The following is a 15,577-nucleotide window of genomic DNA, read 5'->3' as shown; positions in this document are numbered from 1 at the left end:
GATTTCTTTATTTTTCTTTCTGAAAACCTATTCTGGAGTATGATTTAACTTCTGAAAGTTTTATTGCAGAAGAGCATGGTGGGGATTATCAAATTTCTTGGAAGTTGCTGAGGCCACTGTACCATTGTCCATTCTTTGTCTCTTGGCAACATCAACAAAAGAGCCTCCGCTTGTACAGAGGCCCTAATGTCCTGGTGAAGACAGGAAACAAAGGGGGTGGTAAGAACAGTCCCTCCGAGGGAAAAAAGTAGAGCAAACCACTACTAAGGTTTTATCTTGTTAACATAATTCATTGCTTTGTTGCTGTTATTAAAGTTATTAGTCTCATAATTATCTTTCCTTTTATGACTAGTTAAATTAGGAAAGAAAGAAACAAGTGTTCTAATAAAAAACAAGTCTAATTAAGATTCAGGTTAAGAAGGAAAGCAGATTTGCGCGTGAAGGACAAAATGACAGTCACCAAAGTAAAGGCCTTGAATATTTTTCACGATCAGTCAGTAAAGCTGATTAGCTAACTGGGAAACATATTTCATAAATTGTATTTAAATAAACAAAGGAAGAGGTTGTTACATTTTTAAAAAAGTGTTCTGTCCACAGAACAGCACTGAATGGAGTGTACCTTAGAGAGACGAATAATGATTAGACAAACATCTAGAATCCTGTTTTATTGTCCCATAAAATTGTGAACTTTGAGCATGGAATCACCAAGGTGGTACATGAGCTGTGAAGAATACTTATATGCAGGCCTACACAGAAGTACATTGAAAGAATGAAGGCAGACATTATCATCTTAAGGTGATTATACCTTGGACAATCAGTCCAACTACTGATTTGCTTCAATCACACTTCAGTTTTTAAAACATGATTTAAAAGCTAGCCAACAGATTTCCCTTTTATTAGCATACATTGGTCTCAGAAAAGGTTATAAGTGAAGGACATTCATTTTTTACATCATCAGGTTTTCTTGTACAAATGAAATGGTAGGGTTTAGTGTACAATCTCTACAACAAAAAGTTAAAGGTTCATTTCGGGTTCTTGGTCTTTCTCCACCTGGGTTTTACAACTCTTAATTAATTATGTTAGCTACAAGACAATGTATGAGGAATATACAAAGATTAAATGACTTGAGCATAGTGAAAAACAACAACAACAAAAAAAAGAATAAAAAAGGGGAGTGTTGCGTTGTGTTTGCTTCCGTAACACCTAGAAATCACTATGTGGGACTATGTCTCTATGAAAATAGACAAAAACATGAATCATTCATTTTTGGCCTTTTCTTTGTGAAAACCCTCACTGTAAAAAAAACAAACAAAAAAAAAACATAGCAGCAGTTAAGGCAAAAAGATTGTTCCCTATGGTTACATTTATACCTGAGTACCTACAACATAAGGACAAATTTACATACCATGTCAGTGGAGCAGTTTTGGTCTAAAGAGAAGAACATATGACAATTTTTTTTCCAGATCACTAAAAGCTAATAAAAAAGAAAAAAAAAAAGAAAAAGAAAGAAAGCCAACTTGGATACACATCCAACAACTAGTACTCTGATTCTTAACAGCTATATGAAAATGCAAGCAACAAAGATAACATTAAAATAATCAAGTAAATTAATTACATTTTTTTTAAATGGAAAATACATTACTAAAGTCACTGATCACTGCCAGTTTGGTTGTGCTATAAGCCACTTGTAAAGGACACATTTGTTTCTCGGCTGATGCTCTCCTTAACTTCCACAGGCAGTGTGTCAAAAAGATGGTCCTCCACAATAAGGCCATTTTTGCGAAGCAGGCGGCAGTTTCCTAACTGGGCCGGCAGTCGGTCCAGGCAGTTTCCTCTGAGCTCCAGCTGAGTGAGCTGGACCAGTTGACCCACGGTCTCTGGCAGCGTGGTGAGCGCATTGTGCCCCACGCACAGCACCTTCAGCTTGGTGTTTCTGAATAGAGGCTTGGGCAGTACTTCCAGCTTGTTCGAGTGGATGGCTAAGTGCTGGAGGTTGTGGAGGAGACCCACATCTGGTGGAAGCACCGTGATGGAGTTATGGCTCACATCCAAGTGGCGCAGTTTAGGAAGAGTGAACAAGGCTGGAGGCAAGGACTCTAGTTTGTTGTGAGAGAGGTGGAGCGACTCAAGAGACTTGACCTGGCCAATGGATGATGGGATGGTGATGATTTTGTTGTGCCACAGTTTAAGACATGTAAGCCTCTTGAGGTGCTGGAAGCTGATGATCTCCTCGATGGTTCTGATGTTGTTCAACTTTAAGTCAAGTTCTTGTAAGTTGGTCAAGCTGAAAATAGCATGTGGGATCCTCTCCAGTTCACAGCTGTACAGCTCCAGTTCAATTAGGTTAGTCATTTTTTTCAGACTGTTCAGTACCAGCAGTTTTGTACCATCATTGTGTACAATTAACCGAATCAAATGTGGCGAAAGCTCTGTGATGTTTGTGGGCATTTTTGTGAGGTTGCTCTTTAGGCATAAGGTCTTTAAATGCCTCAAATCTCGCATGGATTCTAGACCAATCATTTTGTTGTTTTCTGAGCTCAAGTTGCCAATTAAGTTTAGCTCCCTCAGACTCCTCAACAGATAAACCCAAGGTGGGATCTCAGCAACATCTGTGAACTTGACATGAAGGCAGCGGAGATGATCCCGGAGGAAAGCAAAAGCTGTCTGCTCTACTTTAGCCGGACAGTGGCAAAGATGCAGCTCTTGCAGGCTCGTCATTTGGGAGACCTTGGCTGAAAACCTTACCTCAGGAATCAGCTCCAGTTTCAGGACTTCCAAGTCTGTGAGGTCAAACACTGCATTTGGAAGACCGGAAAGCATGAATAGGTGCAACTCCTGCTGGTCTTGCGCATTACGGGTAACAAGCTGCCTCAGTTTTTCAAAGGTCCACTCGTGATTGAGGCTGATCTCCCTCAGCTTGTTCTCACTGACCTCAGACAAGAAAACACCAAAGCGCTTGGAGTAAAGTTGATCGTATTGGTCAACCATGTGTAAGAGGAATGCAAAATCATTTTTGACATCAGGAATGTCACTAAAGCTGCTCTCTTCACGCACCTTCTCAAATGAATACTCTTTCAGAGGTCTTCGAAACACCCAGAACAGAGAGTATAGGCATGTCATCCCATAGATCAAAATCAATGCCATGTAAGTAATGAGCAGCTTGTTTAGCATAAAAGCCATGTTGTGCGTACAGAAGAACTTTTTATATCCTGTCAATTGTTTTATATCAGGCTCACAATCATGCTTGAAATTTATTTCAGCCAAAAAGGTTGAAGTGTAAGACAATATCAAAATAAACTTGACAGTTTTGACAGCGGTCTGTGCTACATAGAGCTTGTAAATAAAATCACTGTCCTCCACATGGGCTCTGAATTTTCGCACCTTCTCAAATAGGGCTTTGGCCTGCTCCCCATCCTTTTTATCCAGGATTGTCATACTGCTTGGAACCTCTGCAATGGGCTTGTCTGCAGAAAACTTTATTCCAAGCATGGGTGTGGACTGGTTGACATTTGTACCTTCATCCTTTCCCTCTAAAGACACCTGCTGTGGTGTTGAAGAAGTGCCTGTCAACCTCTGTTTGTTCTCCTCTGAGTCCTCACAAGCCGTTTCAGACAAAGCCTTTGTAGTCCAAGGAGACTCAAAACATCTACCCAGGATAGAAACAAAATGCTCAATCTTTGAACTTGTTTTGGGATATTTGAACCAGAAATTGCTACTGACCATAAGAATAAGGGTGTGGATGAGTGTGAGGTACGGAAAGTACTTGGAATACCAGGGCAAGGCAACATGGTAACATATTTGGTTGATAAAGACATATTGTTGAAAGTCCAGGTTGGTTTTGATGCCCGTCGGTTGAGGCTGATTGGTATATTTCTCTGCAGCAGCAGCAGCAGCAGCAGCAGCATGTTGCTGTGTTTCGTGGATTTCATTGGGGGCTTTGCTAACCAATGGGATGGTGAATGCAACAGGGGCACCAGTTGCTGCTGATGAGGCCATATCCTGTGCATCTGCCAAGTTGGATTTAGCTCCAGTGGCCTCCTCTGGTTCTTCCAGACATGGAAGACAAGCCACATGATCCTTGGTGATCTGCATGGTCATTGCAAATATGGCCAGCATAAGCATGACCAATCCCAGGTAGTCCATAAATACGTCCCACCATGGCTTTAAGATGCGGTATGTTGGCTGGATGTCGTTCAAGGATGCAACCTCAGCGAGAGTGAACATCACTGCAACAGACAGAGGAAAGGTAATTAATCTTATTCAAAATTAACTAATAAAATCTAGACATATTTCTCTTGGGTATTTGTCCTCAAATTTGGATATTTTCTGCTTTCTTTATTTCATCATCACCATCACTGTAATCTGATCATAGATTTTGGACAAAAAATGGAATTCTAGGACATTACTCAAAGAACTGATGGACATTTTCTACGGTTATTTTAAATTTTATCTAACAATCATGAAATTTGCTGAAAAATTGCAGACTTTGTTTATGTGACAAAGTTAAAATATAAACAGTCCACTAAAAGCTTAGACAAACTTCATCCTTTTGTCATGAGTAATCTTTAAGGTGACAGAAAAAAAAAAGGAAGTTTTAAAAATGACATTCAACAGCGGCTTCTTTAGAGCAAACTTAGACCAGGAAGTTCAACTTTTCTGGGTCAGATCCACTACAAATTGCCAAAAGTGGAGAGCCATGTTGTACTCTCTGCTAAAGCTGCAGTCCACATTTATGCCCCAGCTAAACGAGCTGTAAATGTGTAACTGAGGGCACAACTGAGCTCAAGTGTGCTTCATAATTTGATCATGGTGTGCTACACTAAACACTCACTTCCTGTCACAAGGTTATTTAGTTATGTTCCACGGAGCCTAAACGCCACGCCATCATTGCGTATTGCAACATTGTGGCCAACATGTGGGCCGAAGTCTACCAGCTCTTCTGATACACTCAGATGCTTAGCACACATGTGTTTGATTTACTGAAATGCTTTTTTGGTGGATGTGGCACTTTCTATACTGTTTGGATTGCCACTCATTTCATCTTATCTGATTCACAATGAGTAAACCAGGCATTTCAGACAAGCATTTTGCTCATTTAAACTCAGAACTGTGACGGTTTTGTGGAACATTTGAACCATTTCATAGCACTAAACAATGAGGCAACGAACATCTAGAATTTTAGCAGAGATGAAGCCTTTCTAGGTGGAAAAACATGTCTACTTTTAAGACCAATTAATCACATTTTTTTTCTTTGACTGAAAAGGCAAACTCCATTTTTCAAGATGCGCCTAAAGCCTCTATTGTCTTCAACTGTATAAAAGGTGCATATTAAAAGACTTTTCTACTATGTTAAATAAAAAAAGTGTCAATATACAGAATTTGGCTTCTTAGATAGTGACAACAATGTGTTATGGAAACTGTTAACAGAAAACCTGTAGCTAACAGGGTATGTCTGCCTTAAAGTAGGGATGTCCTGACCTTTTATTTCTCAATTCATATCCAGAAACTTTAGACAAGCAAAGAATATCCATGAGCATGCTAAACAGAAACCATGAATGTCACAGAAATTAATAACTGTGTTTAAAAAAAAAAAAAAAAAAAAGGCTCTGCAGTAGCCTGGAAAACCAGCGCCAACTGCTGGACGGCAAAATGTTTTGCCTGCGGTTGGGTCTGGCCTCGATCCACTTGTCATTTTGAAAATACTGCCCTGAATCTGGCAGATGGCAACTAAACCAATCACAACGCAGAGATGTGTTTTGAATCAACGCGGGCGGGCCAGAGGGTTCTGGTGCGGGGTTTTGAGGGAGTGACGACAGAGCAGTGCGACGTTGGGCAGTGGAAGCGAACATAGACAAGCGAAAGCACAACAAGAAAGATGGCGGCGGCAATGGAACAGTGCTCGTTTGATTCAGCCTTGGCACACAGCCATTATAACGAACAGCCTTGCCACTCTGTATTAAGCCCCATTGTACCGGCTTTTTGGCTGCAGTTCCACCAGAATTCCACTGGGAGCGTCGGTGGAGACCAGAATGAATGGGGCCCTATGGAGCTAGATGCTACAAATGGTCAGTTTCACCTAAGTCTCCTCAAGAGCGCTCAGATTTGAATGTAGTTTCTGAGAGCTCAACATGGGTTTCAAGTAAAAAATCTACTGAACGAGTACATATATCGCTTTGATTTCTTACTGGTTGGCTTCTTGTTGTCCACAACGCGCTAGCATTGTGCTAATGACAGCTGGTCGACCAGCTATGTATGACGTCATATACACTTCAAATCCTTTTTTTAAGCAAATGAGTGGCTCTAAAAATCTAAAACTCAGCCATGGGTATTTTCTAAACACCCTTTTTCGAAAACAACATTCGAATTACTAGAGAAAAAATTATATCTTGAGATAAGGGCACGAAAGGGCGTATAGCTCCATAGGACTCCATTCATTCTGGTCTCCAAAATTGGGCGCCCCACGTGGAAAGAGGGTGGAACTGCAACCAAAATCGCCTCGTTGGAAACCGGAAATGCACCGTGAGTGGCGTATCTGTCCTATTATAGAATCTGTGCTTGGCATCAGTTTTGGAAGAGTCCCCTCCCACCAAAGCTTTCTGTCGCGCTTACTACGTCACAGTCAGTTGCGCTGATTGGTCAGAGCGTTGGCCTATAGGCACAGACGCGGTTTGAAAGACAACGGGTTGTGCTCATCAACAATGTTCCGTTGTATCCATTGATCGGTGCCAGACTAAATTAGACATCCAATCCATTTAGGCTGGTTTATCAGGCTAGCTCTGCAGTGCAATGTGTGCGCTCCAAAGAAACTAGAAAAAAGATCTGATCCATCATTAATGTTATTTGTAACACCTGTGCTTTTTCCGACCATGACAGGTTGAAACATCTGCTGTTCTCAAGACCTGAGTTCAGTTTCACGAAGCAGGTTTAGTGAAAACTCTGAGTTGATTAACCCTGAAAATGAGGGAAACCCTGAGTTTTCCGGGAGGTAACTCAACCCCGAGAAAGAGGGGTAACTCTAGCCTGTTTCACAAAGAGAGGTAACTTAAAGCTGCAGTCTGCAACTCTTTTTCAAGCATAATGCCTGGAACTGTCCGGGGATTCTGAAAGTAGTACATTAAATACCCCAATACAAAAAAAAATTAGTTCTCTAGGTCCCCTATATGTCCCGCTAGGTCCCTCCAAAGCCAGCAGGTTTGTTTACAAAATTGCAGACCGGACCGGTAAAAGGTAACCAATCAGGTTTACGAGCTGGGCTCTGCTGCCTGTCAATCACCGATTGTGCACACGCGATACAAGGTAGGCTCGTCCCCACGCTTATTTATCTGGACTATTGAACTTCATTTCGGGCTAGTCTACTCACTGTGTCTTCCATGATCGCAAATGACAGGTGAGTTGATGAATGAGGAGTCGTGTAGGCGCATCTGGCGTGCACGTAGACGTGCACGAGTTCTCATGTGTTTTGAAGGGGCGGGACAGGAAGTTGAATAACTTTTTATTTTTTGGTTAAAAAATAAGCATTTCTTGCATTTTGCGACTACGGAGGTCACCGTTTTCAACTTCAAGCGTTCTGATAGATCATGTAAACTCTTAAAATGCCAAAAAGTAGGACTTTACATATGACAACAACAAATCTTGCAGACTGCAGCTTTAACCTCTCGGTCAGTTACCGTAGTAACAGACTCTATGAACCTAACCTGGTCGGGACCAGGTTTTATTCAAGAAACCTCGAGTTTTTCTCTGTCTCCGCCCTCTTTCAGCCACATTCATTCAGTCAGCAGAGCGAGTTCTTCTACTTCTATAAGTCCATTAGGCACAGTAGGAGGCGACTTTTTTCACGAACATGTCCTTTTGACAACGATCCCGTGGATGAAGGTGCAGCATTATCGCGCAGAGAAATAAATATTCGTCGGAGATGGTTATCAGACCGCGCATAGATTTTTGCATTTACAGACAATCATCTTTTTGAGCGGCACCATCAGAATTTTGTTGGGACAAAAGAAAAAAAGACATAAAAGACTGTGATGGCCACACCTGCAGCCACACAGTTGCTTGGACTGGGCTGAAACGAAGCACTCCACTCCAATCCCAGACTGATTGGGTGATACCAACTATGGGGGGGAAGACTATGGAGTCTTTTAATTTTTGTATTAGTTCTTTTTGCTTTTGTGATTTGTTTATTTTGTTGACTTGGTTTAGGTATTAGGCATTTAAGTTTATTCTTGAGCTAACTGTGTTTATTTACTTTTGTATTTTATTTGTATGAATAGGCTTAAAAAAATATCTGTAGGCCTATTATATATTTTATGAAGGCACTCGTGTCTTGGGGGTGGACTCCCCCCAGGGATTCCCTCAGCCACTGGCCTCCCGTTAGAGGTGGCGGTGCTGGGCAGCACCGGTTTTACGGGCATCTGCCTTCTTTCTGTTGGCTCAGTAGAAGTCTGTGTTAGTTTAAATAGGCTTAATTATTTAACAGAACATGATATAGATGAGAAGACATTTATGTGTGTGAAAACAGTATTATGTTGGGAATAAAATAACTGCACAGTCAAATAGCCACTTAATATTTATTTTACAGTGTAAAACATGATCAAAATGAGCCTCCATGCCGAGGTCTCACCTGTTTGAACAATGTTTTTATATTTCATCTTAAACTGCTGCCAAGTGCGCTTCTCCCCCGCGAGATTGCACCTAAATTAAATAAATGAATGGGCTACCATTCAAGCAGTTTCCCCTGTAATATTATTGTGATTGCAAAGGACTACATTTAAACTTACACTTTTGCTGCTGCAACGGTGTTGCACTTCTTTCTAAAAACGTATTGAAACTCGCCGTATGAGCGCATTAAGATTTCCAATTCGAGGTTGGTGAAAAACGTAGCCCCTCCTCTTTCCCGTTGCCATGGTGACTCGTGGAATCGGGGCTCCATTGATGCTGGCTTTTTAAAGTTGTGGCGCACACGCAAAACTCAAGGTGAACTTACTCAGAGTTGATTAAACTCACTCAAATCAGCGTTTCTGGAACCGAAAACTCAGAGTTTTCTATCTCAGAGTAGATCAACTCAGAGATCAGGAATAGACTCAGAGTTGGTTGAACCTGCTTTGTGAAACGGACCCCTGTATTCAACCATCTGACAACATGCGAAATTGGATTAGGTTGGACTAGCAGGCTGGTTTGAATGTTGTTCTGCAGGCCACATGTTGTCAGGTCTGTTAATCGACTTGTGTAAACTGTAACCCCCCCATTAATTTTGTGTGCCTTTAATTGTGTACAACTGTAGAGTAATTTACTTTTTATTTTGGATAGGATAGTTCTGTTCAGGCAGATTTTATTTTTTTGCTTAAATTTAGTAGTGCAAGTTTATGAGCCACATTTAACACAAAGTTGAGAGCAGCTCCATATATTTATCCACCTTCCCTTCGTCTTTTCTCAGATGGCTGACTCTGTGTGTGTGTGTGTGTGTGTGTGTGTGTGTGTGTGTGTGTGTGTGTGTTGGTGAGGCTGTTGGGGCAAGGAGGAACATGTTACGTTCAGGCTGAATGTGCAAAACTGAAGCTCCCACGTGACAGCATCCGCTGCTCTGCATGTCAAGTTCAATAAGATAAATTCTAAGTTCTAAGATGGCTACCAGAGAGTTTGCTGTACATTAAGTCAAACTCATGTTTGAGGGTAAAACAGGAGCTCCAGACTTCAAGGGACAATTTTGACCTACAGTAGACTTTTGTAGCACACGAGAAAACAAAGGGAAATCAGACAATTCGATGGTTGCTCGATGATACACTTGACATTTTTGCTCACGCGATTTTTTCTTTTTTTTTTTTTTCTTTTTGCTGTTCTGGGTCAGGTGACTTTTTGAGACATGTGAAATGAAAGAATCAGCATGTGTCCCAGCATTATATATTCACACCCGCTAACCAGTTTCTGGAAACAATTATCTACTTGTTTAAGTGGGAGGAAGCTGTCAAGTTATTGGTAATTAATATGCTTCGCGTGAATTTCCAAGAGTGTATTAAAACATTTTATCAAAGAGAAGATACTTACTGTCCGTATGACTTTAACTCAATCCAATTATTTCTTCTTCACCTTGCATGCCGGTTTTCCATCCGCTCCTCAGGTGCGTCTTTAACCTAATTTCTCCGAACCGTTCAAAACTGTGGGAATGACGCCGCTCAGTAAAGCAAAGCTCTGGAGAACATTTGTTCGTGACTGTACGCCGGGTCGGCTTGTTGCCCTCATACCTGAACGCGCGGAGCGGAGTCGACTGCTTTTCTGTGTGTTAGACAATATGCATAGGTAGACCTCCTGAGCAGTATTTCTAAGAAAAGGCAGATCCAATATGGAGCCGCATAGAGCTCTGTTGTGGGTGTTTTGGGCGCTTCTCATTGGAGGAAGACATTATAACAACTTCCCGTAGACACCGCCTGCCAGTTTATCTGATGCTGCGTTCAGGGTCTGTGGGGAGACAGCGATACATCCAGACAGATACGTTCAACTGCCGACTAACCCCTATAAAGTAACTATTTCGGCGAAAATGTAGATGTCTATTCAACGGTGCATTTTTTTTTTATCCAATTGGTGCATAAAATGTAAACTATTATCCATTCATTTTTTTGCCAAGCAGTATTGGTACGTTTCACGTTATTTTCTTACAAAGCAAACAAGTACTGACTCAGACAACATAGGGGAAGTTACAAAAAAACAAACGTTGAAATTGCATCATTTCGGTTTAAAATTACTTCCAGCTTGAGTTAGACAGCTACAACTATGGTCGATTGACGGATGGAACCCTGGGATTATAAGAGAAAACGTTCACACCCATCTATGCACACCCAGTTTGTCACATTTGGCAGTTTTTGGGTGGTAGCAAGTCATGACAAATGATCCAGCATAACGTTTACTTTAATATGTATGGCTTTCAATCGACAATCGATTAACTATTCAGTAAGTGAAACAACTGGGATGTGAGCCCTGAAGTGAATATGTTGACCACCACCAACCGAAAAAACTTTGCAGCTAATTCTTTAATCTTTCGAACAGGTCATGAATGCAGCATCAGCTTTCTCCGCTCTCGAGACTTATCTGAAATATCAGCCGCTTTATTAAGGCTTCAGACTCGTTATCTGCCAGTCTTTCTTTTTGAGTGCAGGCAGCTGAACTCGTGCATAAACTCCAGCTTTTTCTGGATCTGGTTGATGATGCACTGGGTGGAGGAGGTGTCTTCTCGGTTTCAATCCATACAGGTTTCAACCGGTCCTGGGCTGCTTGCTGCTGCCACTCACGCAAACCCCGTTCAGTAAAAACGAAGGAGAGAGAAAAGAAAGAACAGTAGTGACTGGAGTCAGTTTTGTGATGTAATGACACGTGGAAGTGGTACATGACTGTAGACTAAATAAACAAATGTATACACATCTATATAGTCTATGTTTTCTCTCAATTTCCTGTTTCTGCAATAGAGCCATGTGTTAGAGCCGAGTGTCACATTCTCAGTGGTGAATTTATACAGACCTCCAACAAAAAGGTGTACTCTGCTCTCTGGAACTCTTTCCCCAACAACTCAGGTCTGATACTACTGTGTCTAGTTGTAAAAGTAGACTGATGATAGACTACACTGTAATATTTTCATTCAATTCTTTGATGTTGTCATATTATTAGGGACCGAGCAGTGAAACTGCAAGTATCTGTAAGGTTTATTATTATTCTTTCTTTCTTATTCTTTGCAAAAGGTATGCGAAAACTCATGAAATTTTGCGAGCACCACCTGCCAGTCGACGACATGAAGGAATCTAAACTTTATATTTTTTGGAGTCGCTCATTGACTCTGTAGCGATGCTTAAAAATGGTCCACTCAATAGCATTAGTTTCGCGTGGGACGACGAAATTTGATACACTCCATCATCATTAGCCTGGCTCTCACGCAGACCCTTCGTGCTTCGTGCATCTTCGTTACACTTCGTGAGTGAGAACCAGGTTACATCATCATGCCCAGACGCACAAAAAAGTCTCTTGCCGCCAATGTGCCACGTCCACAGGAAGGCGGCCATATTGGATGAAAAGTGCGTTTTCGTGCCATTTTTGCCCGATTTCCCGCCTGCATATGATCGAACTTGTCCTACAGATTTAAAGCTACAGACTTCAAACTTGGCCAGGTTACTCTTAAGACATGGGGGAAAATATTCATGGAGAAACTTTTTCAAAACTTAAAGGGCGTGGCCTTGGTGATGCCTCAAAATGTGATGACTGCCATCACTCAAAATTAAGTTGCTTATAACTCCCACATACATTATCCAATCTGTCCCAAACTTCATACGGTCAATGCTGGACCCATCTTGAACGCGTACATATTATCACAGTGACATCCACCTATAGCGCCACCTGCTGGTGGTTGGAAACATCTTTTTTTTTTCCACACCTCGCATTTGATCAAACTCTTCCTACAAATTTAATGCTACAAGCTTCAAACTTGGCCAGGTTACTCTTAAGACATGGGGGGGAAAAATCATGGAGAAACTTTTTCAAACCTCAAAGGGCGTGGCTGTGGCGACGCCTCAAATTTATGACTCGCCATAAAAAATTAAGTCGCTTATAACTCCCACATACATTACCCAAACTCCATGCAGTGAATGCTGGACCCAGCCTGAACGCGCACATATAAAATAGTGACATCAACCAACAGCGCCACCTGCTGATGGACAGAAACGTCTTTTTTTTTTCCACACCTCGCATTTGATCGAACTCCTCCTACATATTTAATTCTACAAGCTTCAAACTTGGCCAGGTTACTCTTAAGACACGGGGGGAAAAAATCATGAAGAAACCTTTCTAAACTCTGAACGGTGTGGGCGTGGCCAGGCGGTGAAAATCTTATGATGGTGTTTGATTTGAAAGCCTTATCATCATCGCAAAGTCATGAAACTTGGCACACACGTCCACCCTGACGACCTCGTACGTATGTAAAGACTATCGTATGTGGGCGGAGATAAATGGCTCAGTGGCGTCCCCTAGAAATTTTCAAAAACCTCTCCGCATTGGGGTTATTATGTGCTCGTTCATATGCAGAGGGTATCCTGCGTGTGGGCAGAGCTGCAGCTCCAGCGTCCAGCGCATGCCCCAACGTATGCACATCCCAACGTACGCACACCTCGGTCCCGCTCACAGCTGCTTGCAGCTTTCTAGTTTAGATTTAGATTTTTATTTGACCAGTACATATTATTGTCCCATCTGTTAAGCACATAAGTTAAGTACCTGGCGTATGAAACATGCTTTACAAATAAACTGGTTTTGATGCATGTAAACTCACTAATTTCTGACTTTTTGTTATCAAATTATATTGAAAGTCCATTTGTCCTTTCACTCCATGCCAAAACATTATTTACTATTAGATGTTTACAAGAAACCAGTTTGGGTTCCGACCTTTGCCTGATTGTATCATCCTAATGGTTAACAATTAGATCTGATTGTGGTGAGACATATGGTTGGTGTGGAGATGAGGAGGAAGAGGTATAAGCTGTAATCGCTTGGTAAGAGAGCAGTGGTTGAACACCTCTCTGGCTTTGCTGGTGGGGACAGCTGCTGACAAGCCCAGATACTCCTGGCAACTATGTTCAGTGAGGTGGGAATCTGCTCACTAAAGTATAAATGAGCTAACATGGACTTCCCCCTTTGATTTGTTAAAAAAAAAAAAAAAAAAAATGGGGGTGAAAAACCCCAGATATGCACAACAGATGTGTTGAGAAAATAAACAGTCATTTAGTTTTTTTCCCCCCTGAAAGCCACAAACCAACAAAAGACCCAAACAAACCTGTTTCTATGGCAGGTAATTTCCTGTATACACAGTAAACACAGAGCTCTCACCCCCACACACAGTGGGTAGGAAGTTCAGGAGTAATGTTAGATATGTGTAAGGGAGGGAATTAATGTAATCAGTATTCTTGGTATATTCAAAAAAGACATTGTAGAACAGTAAGAAAGATCTTACAAAAATACAAAAAACAGCTCTAGAGGCATTCAGGTATTGTTAATGCAGCGTGTGCCTTAACTTGTATGCTTCAGATGAGGTAAAGGAACAGTCTAAAATATTGATGTTTTTTTTCTCCTCCGATACCAGCTTACAGTTTTGTTTGGTGTAAATGTTCCATCTCTCCTGTTGTTACTTGTAATGGGAAATTACACAGGTATGTTAGTCTATCACAAATCAGCCACATTAGTACTCTTAAAAAGCATGCAAGCATGCTTAAGATGTCAGGCTTTTCAGGGATGTGGACACACTTTTAAGCCAAAATTTATTTATTTATTTTTAAATCTGTTGCAAAGTGCAAAACATTTCTGATAAACTTGCTCATGATTATGCTCTCTGAGAGCGTCAAAGTCATGTTACTAATCAAACAAACCTGATATCAACGATGGGGATTCTAATTCACAACTGAGTGAGACATTTTATTTTTTTTAAAAATCTTTTTATTGAAAAATCAGAGATGGAAACAATAATTTGTCATCATGGTTACAAAAGACTTTTCTTTTTTCAAACTTTTATACACACTCAAAACTACCCCCCCCCCCCCACCCCCACCCCCGACTGGACCCAAAAATAATAACAATGACAATAATAATAATAATACATCAAAAGAAACCGTACCACCAGTAGATCTTAGGTTTTTTTTTTTTTTTTGTTTGGTAGACATAGGTAAATGTCAGAATAAACAAATTAAAAACTGTAAATAAATAGCTCAATCCGCCTTCCAAGGTCTTTATGGCAAACAAAGTGTGCTAATGTATGTGCTCAAATTTTAAAATTGAGCCCTTTTTGAGCCCTTCTTTTAATTTATTGCAATGGTGGTGGTAGTTCTTGGAGGCCACTAAAGTATGATAGAAAGGGTTCCCAAACAGATTGAAATTTGTCTGAGCGCCTTATAGAAAATTTGATTTTTTTCCAAGTGCAAAAATAGCATTACATCTTTCAGAGTGAGACATTTTTGTGGAAAAAAAATATTTCAATGAAAACTAATAACTAATCATAATCCTGGAACAACGAGTTTCATCACTCAGCCTGGGCAAACCTTTTCCAAACTACAGAACTTGCTTTTATTTAGCTCCACCTGCTGTTGTGCTGACGCACACCGACACCAGTGTCTTGCAGTGTTCAGATAATCACATTGCATTAGTTTGAAGTAATTTATTTGCAAGTTACAGAAAAACGGTCATGTTGTGCCTATTCCATTTAGTTATGCAACCTCACCTCAAATCAGGATATGTGCGGAATATGCCATTAGATATAAAAATAAAATAAAAAAATAGCAGTCATCTTAGTTATTTTGACTTTTATTTAATATCAGACAGTATGAACTGAAGATGTTTTGAGTTTTCTCATCAATGGACGATAATCCCATATACAAAACAATTATCTTCTCTAGAAAAACTGCGTTCAAGTATGATAAAACATTACAACAATATATTAAAACAATATTGTTGTAATGTTTTAAATACTTGAACGCAGTTTTTTGACTCTTTTGGGCTTTCACATGCGCGCGCCTACCGACAAGAGACATGCTGTTTATAAAGTTGTTTTGTAACGTCCCCATGCCAG

General features: G+C 40.7%; 1 protein-coding gene across 1 annotated transcript; it reads right to left on the bottom strand.

Annotated features, from left to right (window-relative positions):
* Positions 1 to 650: 650 nt before the first annotated feature.
* lrrc8da (leucine rich repeat containing 8 VRAC subunit Da) lies at positions 651 to 10,373 on the bottom strand. Its single transcript, XM_075484057.1, has 2 exons — positions 10,039 to 10,373; positions 651 to 4,226 (listed from the first exon to the last, which is right to left on the bottom strand). Coding segments are annotated over exons 1-2 (2,553 nt in total). The 5' UTR covers positions 10,040 to 10,373; the 3' UTR covers positions 651 to 1,674.
* Between the last annotated feature and the right edge of the window lie 5,204 nt (positions 10,374 to 15,577).

This window comes from Odontesthes bonariensis, chromosome 14, assembly GCF_027942865.1.
Source record: "Odontesthes bonariensis isolate fOdoBon6 chromosome 14, fOdoBon6.hap1, whole genome shotgun sequence".
Classification (NCBI taxonomy): Eukaryota; Metazoa; Chordata; class Actinopteri; order Atheriniformes; family Atherinopsidae; genus Odontesthes; species Odontesthes bonariensis.
Note: the sequence above shows the minus strand (reverse complement) of the source record. Positions and strands in the feature narration are given on the sequence as shown.